This window comes from Dermochelys coriacea, chromosome 12 (genome assembly GCF_009764565.3).
Source record: "Dermochelys coriacea isolate rDerCor1 chromosome 12, rDerCor1.pri.v4, whole genome shotgun sequence".
NCBI lineage: Eukaryota > Metazoa > Chordata > Testudines > Dermochelyidae > Dermochelys > Dermochelys coriacea.
Window position 1 is genome coordinate 2,444,419 of NC_050079.1, and position 10,561 is coordinate 2,454,979.

General features: G+C 51.4%; 1 protein-coding gene across 6 annotated transcripts in view; it reads right to left on the bottom strand.

Moving 5' to 3' along the window:
* The window catches only part of RIPOR1 (RHO family interacting cell polarization regulator 1), a 160,197-nt gene that overhangs the window by 149,333 nt on the left and 303 nt on the right, over nt 1–10,561 (bottom strand). For 4 of the 6 annotated variants that reach the window (XR_006275227.1, XM_043495273.1, XM_043495275.1 and 1 more), the window contains exon 1: nt 10,274–10,466. Coding sequence is in view for 4 of the 6 variants with exons in the window: in XM_043495273.1 (XP_043351208.1) it covers nt 10,274–10,466 (193 nt within the window). In the remaining 2 variants the exon portion in view is untranslated. Of the gene's footprint in view, nt 1–6,451; nt 6,934–10,273; nt 10,467–10,561 lie in introns of those variants that run through there. The other 2 variants (XM_043495283.1, XM_043495278.1) reach the window with 2 other exon arrangements.

Sequence of the window (10,561 nt, forward strand, 5' to 3'; positions counted from 1 at the left end):
GACCAACCCTCTCCAACCATCTTCCTTGCTACGCTGGAGCTTTTCAGCCTTGACTCTCTCTTTCTCGGGACATGTCCCACGGTTCACTATTTTTACCCCCACCCATTGTGTATCCTCTGAGTGTTTAGCTAGGGCTGTGCATCAGGCAGACATCTTCAGCATGCCCTATTCACAATGACTCCCAGGCCTTCTTCTGAGCTCCCTGTCATTTCAGAGCCCAGCAGGTGTGGGAAAAGGTCAGAGTATTTCCATGTGTTTTCTCTTGTTATATTCCGAGCCTCTTCAAGATCTCAGCTAGAACAGCAGGACTTCCATAAACATACCTGCCTCTCTTTCATCTCTGCTCCACGGGTCATGGAATTGCCATCCATAACGGCAAACATTTTTATTTTCTGGGGAGTCGTCCTCAGTCCAGATGTGCACATTATGGGCTGGACAACCCCGATCTGAACCGCACCCACCTTTACACTTCAGATTAGAAATGCCCCAGGAAAGCCCTGCCTGTAGCTGATAAAGTTGGGACCAGCAGCTACTATGTTCCTAAGATTTCAAAGCACGTCTTCCGTGCACTGTGCTGGCTCCTGTCCTGTGTCTCAAGGAGCTGTTCGGGTGGGGAGCTCATGGGCGGGCATGGGGACAGAAAGGAAACCTTTCACATGTTTTGAGGCATTCTCAGAAGGAACTAAACTTCCCGGTGGCTTTCCAGGCTGACCTGATCCTGGGGGCTTTGCTCCTCTCTGGAGTACTTGCCCATCCTCCTCTCAGAACAAATCTGGGCCAGGCTGTTTTAACCCCAGAGGAGCAGGGATATCTCAAGTAGTCTGGCTACTGCCTATCCACAGTGAGCAAATCCCTCCCACACTGCTCTGGTGCAAATGCCTTCAACCAGGCAAAACTACCTGCTCTGAACCACCCTGGGGCTGCAGGTATGGCGCAGCAACCCATGGAGAGCTTTCCATTCACAGGACCCCATGTTACACAGCATGGGACGGGACATCACACACCATGGAGTGGCAGAGGCAGGACTAGAACATTGCTCTCCAAACCGCCTGCCCAGTGGCTCAGTCTGCGAGACCACAGCTTTGCCTGTGATGTGGGGAGAGCCAAGCAGGAAAAGGTCGCTGTAGGCTACTTCCTCTAGTAATCTATTCCCATTCATGACAGAGCATCCCATAGCAAACATCCTGCTTGCGCTTTCCATGGGCACTGAATGAATGGAGCCTGGTGCTGTGCCTTTAATCTTGCTCTCGCACAGGCTGCTGCTTTGAAACCAACATTTTCAAAGTGTCCATGATTCTGCGTGAAACATTCTGGGCCCGACTGCCAGAGGGGGCTGAGCACCCACAAGCCAACGAGCACGGCCAGGCACCCAGCTTCTCAGATAATCAGGAGGCCTCTTTAGATGCCTGAATGTAGGTGCACAGTTAGGCAGCCATTTCTGCAAATGTTAGAGTACAGACAGGAGAAAAGCCCAGCAGCTCATTGCTCTTTGGCAGGTGGAATGTGCCCACTGCTCTGCTCCTGCTCCTGCCCACACTGCCATCAGGCAAGACATCAGTCTATGTGCTGGTAACCAGAGCACAAGTGATCTGGAGTTCGTGGGAGACAGTTCCCATGGGAGCCACCGCCATCAGGCCATTGTGCAGAGGAGACAGAGAGTGCTATGCTGTGAACCAGCCCATATACCAGCCAGGGCGGAGGAGATAAGACAAACACACATATTGGAAGGATGCAAGTAAGTAACCAGCACAGGAAACAGCAGGCTGAGGAGGAAAGAAAGAGATAATCAGAGCAAACACCCGGAAGATGAGTAAGGGGAAAAGCAGATACCGTGGCCAAGTGCTAGCCTGTTGGAGGAAGCGCTCTTTTGGCTGGCCCCTGACTTTGGAAAGGGACAGTCTGGGGAATGCCTTGGAGAGCCAGGGACAGTCAGTCTCCCCTGCTGTGAAAGGCATGCCATCATCAGTACAGGGAGGCAGAACAAACCCTTTCAAAAGGCTCCCTCCACACAACAAAAGCTACAGCCCCATGTCTTGTTCCTACCAAAGCCCCCTCCCAAGCACAGGATGCCCTGTCTTTCCAGATCCCGCCAGTGATCACGCCCGGGCAGTTCACCCTATGCAGCTGGGCCTGGCTATGCAGTGGGGTTAATGGTGCGTCTGCAACGGGGTAGTGTACCATGCTCAGACCCCCGAGGGATACTCAGGAGTGGGGCCTAACCCTGGAGATGGCTGAGACGTCAGATCTTACACCGTTGGCATTTCTGTGCACTGAAAACCTCTAAGGGAATGTCTACACAGCCAACAAAGTCCTGTAGCAGCAAGTGTCAGAACCTGGGTCTATGGTGCTAAAAATACCCATGCAGCTGTTGCTGCTTGGGCTGGAGCTTGGGGTCTGAAACCATCCGCCTCCCTAGCTTCCAGTGCCCGACTGGGGATGGATACAAAGCAGAGCCATTTGTAGCATTGCACAAGCCCCAGGCTGTAGACTTGGGCTCTGTGACTCGCTCCCACCGGGTTTTGCAGTGTGGACTTACGTTTGCCTGGTTCCTTCTGAGCCTTGTGCAGTTGGACTCTTGGAAACTAAGGCCCTGGAATTTGTAGGCAGATATGTACAAGAACTACTCCCAAGAGACCCCAAAATATGCCTCAATGAATATGTCTCTAGCATGCAGGGAATCTCAGATATTAAGAGGATATTAAAGGAATTGGCACCTGAAATTGCAAGCCCATTAGCAAGAATTTTTTAATGAATCTGTAAACTCAGGAGTAGTACCGAATGATTGGAGAATTGCTAATATAGTTCCTATTTTTAAGAAAGGAAAAAAAAGTGATCCGGGTAACTACAGGCCAGTTAGTTTGACATCTGTAGTATGCAAGGTCCTGGAAAAAAATTTGAAGGAGAAATTAGTTAAGGACATTGAAGTCAATGGTAAAAGGGACAAAATACAACATGGTTTTAAAAAAGGTAGATCATGCCAAACCAACCTAATCTCCTTTTTTTGAAAAAGTAACAGATTTTTTAGATAAAGGAAATGCAGTGGATCTAATTTACCTAGATTTCAGTAAGGCATTTGATACCATGCCACATGGGGAATTATTAGTTAAATTGGAGAAGATGGGGATCAATATGAACATCAAAAGGTGGATAAGGAATTGGTTAAAGGGAAGACTGCAACGGGTCCTACTGAAAGGCGAACTGTCAGGTTGGAGGGAGGTTACCGGTGGAGTCCCCCAGGGATCGGTTTTGGGACCAATCTTATTTAATCTTTTTATTACTGACCTTGGCACAAAAAGTGAGAGTGTGCTAATAAAGTCTGCAGATGATACAAAGCTGGGAGGTATTGCCAATTCAGAGAAGGATCGGGATATTATACAGGAGGATCTGGATGACCTTGTAAACTGGAGTAATAGTAATAGGATGAAATTTAGTAGTGAGAAGTGTAAGGTTATGCATTTAGGGATTAATAACAAGAATTGTAGTTATAAGTTGGGAACGCATCAATTAGAAGTAACGAAAGAGGAGAAGGACCTTGGAGTATTGGTTGATCATAGGATGACTATGAGCTGCCAATGTGATATGGCTGTGAAAAAAGCTAATGTGGTTTTGGGATGCATCAGGAGAGGCATTTCCAGTAGGGATAAGGAGGTTTTAGTACCATTATACAAGGCACTGGTGAGACCTCACCTAGAATACTGTGTGCAGTTCTGGTCTCCCATGTTTAAAAAGGATGAATTCAAACTGGAGCAGGTACAGAGAAGGGCTACTAGGATGATCCGAGGAATGGAAAACTTGTCTTATGAAAGGAGACTTAAAGAGCTTGGCTTGTTTAGCCTAACTAAAAGAAGGTTGAGGGGAGATACGATTGCTCTCTCTAAATATATCAGAGGGATAAATACAGGAGAGGGAGAGGAATTATTTCAGCTCAGGACCAATGTGGACACAAGAACAAATGGGTATAAACTGGCCACCAGGAAGTTTAGACTTGAAATCAGACGAAGGTTTTTAACCATCAGAGGAGTGAAGTTTTGGAATAGCCTTCCAAGGGAAGCAGTGGGGGCAAAAGATCTATCTGGTTTTAAGATTCTACTCGCTAAGTTTATGGAGGAGATGGTATGATGGGATAATGGGATTTTGGTAAGTAATTGATCTTTAAATATTCAGAGTAAATAGCCAAATCCCCTGAGATGGGATATTAGATGGATGGGATCTGAGTTACCCAGGAAAGAATTTTCTGTAGTATCTGGTTGGTGAATCTTGCCCATATTCTCAGGGGTTAGCTGATTGCCATATTTGGGGTCGGGAAGGAATTTTCCTCCAGGGCAGATTGGAGAGGCCCTGGAGGTTTTTCGCCTTCCTCTGTAGCATGGGGCATGGGTGACTTGAAGGAGGCTTCTCTGCTCCTTGAAGTCTTTAAACCATGATTTGAGGACTTCAATAGCTCAGACATAGGTGAGATTTTTCGTAGGAGTGGGTGGGTTAGATTCTGTGGCCTGAGCTGTGCAGGAGGTCGGACTAGATGATCAGAATGGTCCTTTCTGACCTTAGTATCTATGAATCTATGAACATGTATACAGAGAGAGCTCTAGCGCCGCCCCATCACCATCTACCCGCTGTACAGAGAGGGTTCTAGCCCCGACTCACTCAGCATCTACCCACCGTACAGAGAGAGCTCTAGCCCCGACCCATCACCACCTACCTGCCCAACAGAGAGAGCTCTAGCTCCGACCCACTCAGCATCTATCCGCCCTACAGAGAGCACTCTAGCCCCACCCCATCACCATCTATCTGCCGTACAGAGAGCTCTAGCCCCGACCCACTCAGCATCTACTCACCGTACAGAGAGACCTCTAGCACCACCCCATCACCATCTATCTGCCGTACAGAGAGCGCTCTAGCCCCACCCCAACACCATCTACCCACCATACAGAGAGAGCTCTAGCCCTGCCCCAATCACCGGATATCCGCCATAGAGATAGCACTTGCTCCATCCCTAATTACCATGTATCCCTATAGACAGCTAGTCCTATCTCAGTGTATGCATGTAGGGGATACATAGTGTTTTGGGGTACAGCTAGTATTATCTATGGTAATTAGCTAGCCAAGGGGGTCCATCCGGCTTTGGGGACGCACATGTGAGCTGCACGATGCCATGTCCCTTGGGTCTACTGCAGCCAGCTCCCCGGCCTCGGGCAGAAAAACAGCCTCCAATAAAGAGAAAAAGCAAATGTGTGCAAAGGCCAAAGGGGCTGGGCTGGGAAGCTGGGAGGCTCACAGGTTTTGTGACCTTGGAATGGTGCTGAGGAAAAGAAACCTGCATGTCCCCGAGTCCCTGGCTCAGCTCCGTTTGTTTTGACAGATGCTAAGGGCAAGAGGAAAAAGCTGAGCTCTTTGTTGCACTGCCTGGATGCATCTGTGCAGCTGAGGGTCCCTCTCCGCCTTGTTTATCCTCCGCTTCCCAGTGACCTCTACTAGCAGCATTGCGTGCCTCATGAGCGGCTCCAAGAGCCTGGTCTAGCTGGGAATGAGGCACCTCTCACTGAGACAGGACTGAACCTCAGAGCAACCGCAGTGAATAAGAGAGAACCGTCGAGTCCCACTCAGCACAGTGCCAGGCCCATCTGTGGGGCTCATAGCATAGGGAAGTGTATCATCTCCAGGTCAAAAATGGGGAAACTGAGGCACATAATGGGGACATGATTTGTCAGTGAGAGAACTGGGGACAGAATCCAGGTGTCCTGGCTCCCAGCCCTGTGTTCTATCCACTAAACCATGCTGCTATGGACATCCTAGCACCGAACTGCCCCTTGTTACAGGTGCTGCCTGGCTCCGTGATGCAGCATCACAGGGTCAGGCCTGACTGTAGTCAGCCTTAGGAGCCAATGGGCAGAACTGCCCTCTGGGCTCTGGAGCGACGCTCTTATACAACCCAGGCCGGCTGGCACTAAATCCCTGAGACAGGGGGCATGACGGGAACACAACTGCCTAGGGTAACGCTGGGAGTCTGCAACTGGGACACCCGTCAACCGGTGACAGCTCACACACATGGGCAGTGTTGCTATGCTACACCTTGCCTTAGCCCCACCTGTGCCACCAACCGCACTTTTAACTGCCCGGTCAGTGATGCTGACCGGAGCCGCCAGGACTCCTTTCGACCTGGCATTCTGGTCCAAAACCAGACACCTGGCAACCTTAGTGTCCCTCCTCCCTTCTGCCTGGGTGGGAGTTGCCTGCAGAGCTGGGGCTGGAGCTCCAGTTGCCCAATGCAAGTAGGAGGCAGCCCTGGCTGAGTAGGGGCTGGCCTGGGCAATGACCCAGCACCTCCCCTCAACCCGCATTAGCGGACTTTGAAAAAAGTTCCCCTTTGCGAGCGGACTTGTAAACCGGGCACCTGGCCACCTCCCATTTTACAGAAGGGGAAACTGGGTACAGAGTGGGGAAAGCAACTTACCCAGGTCAGAGCCAAGCTCCCCTGAATCCCAGTGCAGCGCTCTGTCCACTGCGTCGCCCGACAGCATTGACTTTGCAGCACTCCCTTGTGGGCTATAAAGAAGACACGCAACCTTCTCTAATCCAGACACTAGCAACAGAGGAGCGAGCCAAGTGCTCGGGACTTGACCAAGGCCTGGCTGCTTAGTCTAACTGAGGAAAGTTATTCCTAGCGCCTTGTCCTTTTTAATTCAGCCATCGCAGGGTTAAATCCTCTCACAGTGGGGGGCAGGAAGCAAGCAGGGGAGCTCAGCTCCAGCCTCCCCAGCTGTGGAAACTCAGCATCAGTTCCCTGTGGCTAGCCAAAACCCGAAGAGGCGTTTCCTTTCCAGGGATGTTAGCAGGCAGCAAGGGGGCCATGCCATGTACTTCAGAGCCATGAAGGATGAACCCCGCCCCCTGTCAGCTCAGTCCTCAGGACATTGCTGCACGCAGGCCTCGCACTTCCCTGGCACAAGTTGTTCCCCACCCCCCCATTTCTTCAACGGCAGCTGTGCAGGGCCTGAAACAGGGATTTCCCTACAACCCTCCTGGGGGGTGTACACCCCCCCTGAATTTCCCCAACACCCCCCGACCTCCCAGTTTGGTAAACTAGTTACATGCAGTGTTGCCAATTTAGTGATTGTTTGGAAATTTGAATTGAAATTGAAACATAAATGCACATTTTAAAAGCATATAAAGTGTATGATAAAATATGTAGTTTTGAAAAGTATGAACATAGACTAGCTTCCTTATACAGCTGTTGTTTTTATGACCATGTCAGTGCATTCATTTTGGTGATGTTGGCCAACCTAATCATTTCAAATTATGATTTGTAAGCAAAGTCTAAATGAGCTCTCCCTGACAGCAGGTGATGAGCTGGGGGCTGGGGGGAAAGGCTTCAGGATCGGACTGTATTTACATTCACACGTAATCTACCTAGTATCCAGGAAACAGAGCTGTGTTGCCCAAGTGATAGATTTTGGCTGGGGTTGGGTTACAAATCACTTGAATGTGGAAGGTGTAATGAAATGTTGTTATTCTTATTGTATGACAAACTTAACTGACTGGCTAGAAGCATGCGGTGCAACAGTGAAAGACTCAGCAGTTGAAAAAGTGAAGAACTCTCTCACCACGTTCAAAAAATTTGCATACATGGCTGACGAATGCTCTGATGCAAATGGGCATCAAGTATTAAGTCATTGTGTACTTTATCTTGGTAGATACTTTACAAAGTCAGTAATAATGGAGGGTTGTAGGGAAATCCCTGTCCTGGCCCCTGCACATGGGGCAGGGGCAGGGCCAGCACAGCTGCTGTTGAAGAAGTATGGTGTGACGATTTTAAAACATGAGTTAAATCTAATAAAATGGTTATGAAACATTTTTCAATTTTTACTATGGTGCCAGACAGCCCACCTTCACCCTCATGGTCTCACCCATCATCGCCCAACCCCCCCCCCCACCAGTAAATTCGAACACCCCCCTAATTTCAATTCCTGGGGAAAACACTGGTCTGGGATGTGGCTGGGGCAGGATTCGGTCCCGCCCTCACCCCAGGCACCTCCTTCAGGAGAGCAGGGCTGGAGAAGAGGCCTTAGCTGGGGATTTTCAAAGGCGCTTTCTGGAATTGTGTGCACCACCCCCACTAGATTTCTGCAGGATTGGGGCCTGCTGGGGCAGCAAGTTTCCAGTCTGAGCTCCATCCCTGCCATAACCTGGCTCTCACTTGCCTCTGTAACAAAATCCCAGGCCAGCTGGGCCAGCAATTCAGGCCTGCCCATGTTCCCACTCATCCAGCATTTGTCATAACTCCAATGCACACAATCTGTGTACTGCAACAAATCCAAGCTTGAAAAACAATGTTGGGGCTTCAAATGCATTTTTCACACTTAGCGGCATGCTGCCCCTCTCGAAGCCAGCATGCGGGAGCCTGCCCCCTTCTCTGTCCCAGAGGGGTCATGGGCCCAAACTCTAGTCCCACATGGCAGCAGTTGACGGTGTGGAAAAAGCTACAGCTCTGGTTCGGATGGCAGGGGCGTGCTTATTTCGGGAGTCTCATATTAGCCTCTCTGAGGACCCTCTAGCCACAGCTCTTCCTCCATGGAATCCCTTGCAAAGAGGCCAGGCAGTAGGGAGGGCTGGCGGGGAGACGGGTGTGCCAGGGCGGGGATGCAGCAATGTAACCTATGGGGCAGCCCACAGAGGCTGCTGAAACTCAGCACCCAGAGGTTGTCTAACTCCCACCAGCGGCCTCTCCAGCCCCAGAACAGCCAGGATCAAGGGTCACATAGGCGGCTGACAGTCCCCTTAGCTCCCTCCCCCCACCGCTGCCATTGGACTGTGAGTTCTAGGCTGCCCCTTGGGCTCTGAGCCAGGCCAATCCTAGCTGTGTGTCGGCTCTAGCTTAGGGCAGCCCAGCCGCATCAGAGGACAGGCTCTCTGGGTCCACATCAGAGGGGGAGAGAAAAAGCAAGTTTTAACCCTAGATGGTTGTGGCAGAGAAATGTGCCACCTCTGCCAGACCCCAGCCAGCACTCTCCACCCACCAGGCTCCTAAGCAGCTGCATACCTGTCTAGTCATGCACGTGTACAGCTCCTCCGTTTGGCCATTTGGTAAGTGCACACACAGACAGGCACAGGTGATGTGAATCGGGCTCTGGAGTCCTGGGGAGAGCAGGCAGATAGGGGCCAGAGCACTGCGTGGTACCGGCAGGCCAGGGCAGACACCCCATCTGCAGGGGAGCCCTGGGGCTTGCTGGGAGAAGAGAGAGGACTGCCACTATCTGTGTCTCAGGGTATTTATTAGTGAGGCAGCTACAGAGAGCTCATGGCCCAGTCTGCGGATCACACTGACTATGTGGAACACACCAGTGTCTTTACAAACAAGGGATTGTACTCAGTGACCTCAGCTCTGCAAACACTTGAACAGATTCCATGGAGCATGTGAGCACCACCTGAGGTCATGGCCTCCCTTCTCAGGCCACAGGGTTTCTGGTACACAGCACCTCTGCTCTCAGCGCAGGTACGGTGCTGCTCTCTCACCAGGGAATCGTCTTCCCTGTCCAGCTCCAGAAGCTCCCGCTGTGCTTCTCGGAGAGGGTAGGAAGCACAGCGAGAATCCCCCGCATGCTTTCGTCCTCGGGCAGGTGGGCCTGCAACAGTCCAGGAAATTCAGAAGTCAACAAGCTGGCCTGGGGGCTGGAACAACGTGTATAGTGTTGTGGGGAGGGGGTGAGAACCATTGAACCAATCTGTAACCCCTGGATATGATGGAAACCAGTTCAAGCCAGGGGGTACAGCGGCCCCCCAGCCTCCCAAGTTCCCAGCACCTATGGAAGCTGGACTCAGTTCTCTGGGGCCAAGCCACCCCATACAGTCAGGCCTGGGCATGCTTCTTTCATATGTGTACGCCCAAACTTGCAGATGTGGGAGTTTATCTGTACATGCTCCTATGGCCCAGCTGCAGAGCCCTGCGCGTGTGCAGAGTTGGCAGGTGTGCACACAGCTGACTGGTCAGTTACATGTGTAGGTACCGCGCACAGAGCAGCTGTGCGGGCAGATCAGACACACCTGGTTCTGGCTTGCAGCTCTGGGCCATGGTGGGTAGCATGTACTGGATAAGCTGGAAGGCCGGTCACAAAGTTGGAGGTTGTGACCAGCACAGACTGACTTCAAAGGCTGAGGGGCACTGGAGGCAGAGATCAGTTCACGTACTGCTGCAGATGGCTGCTCTATGCTGGGAGGTTCCCAAACCCCAGCCCCTCTCCCGCGCCACAATCGCTGCTCCCAGGGACCAAGCACTCACCTCTTGGGTGCCCATATTGGTCTACACCCAACCGGGATGAACTGCAGTGCACAGAATGCCGTCCTCTGCGTAGCTCAGTGCCTGGAACCAGTCGGCATGTTGGGAGCGGCCTGCATGGGAAGGGTTCTGTGCGCTCGCGTTGGCTGTGTTGCTCCATACACAGGAGCAGCCGCACGGTCTCAGGAGAGAGCATAGTGTGCGCGGCTCCTCTGTGACAGGCAGTAGTGAGGCGGAGACCAAAATGCCTGCTTAGTGCTACGGTGAGGCCGTAAGCGGAGTTCTGAGCGT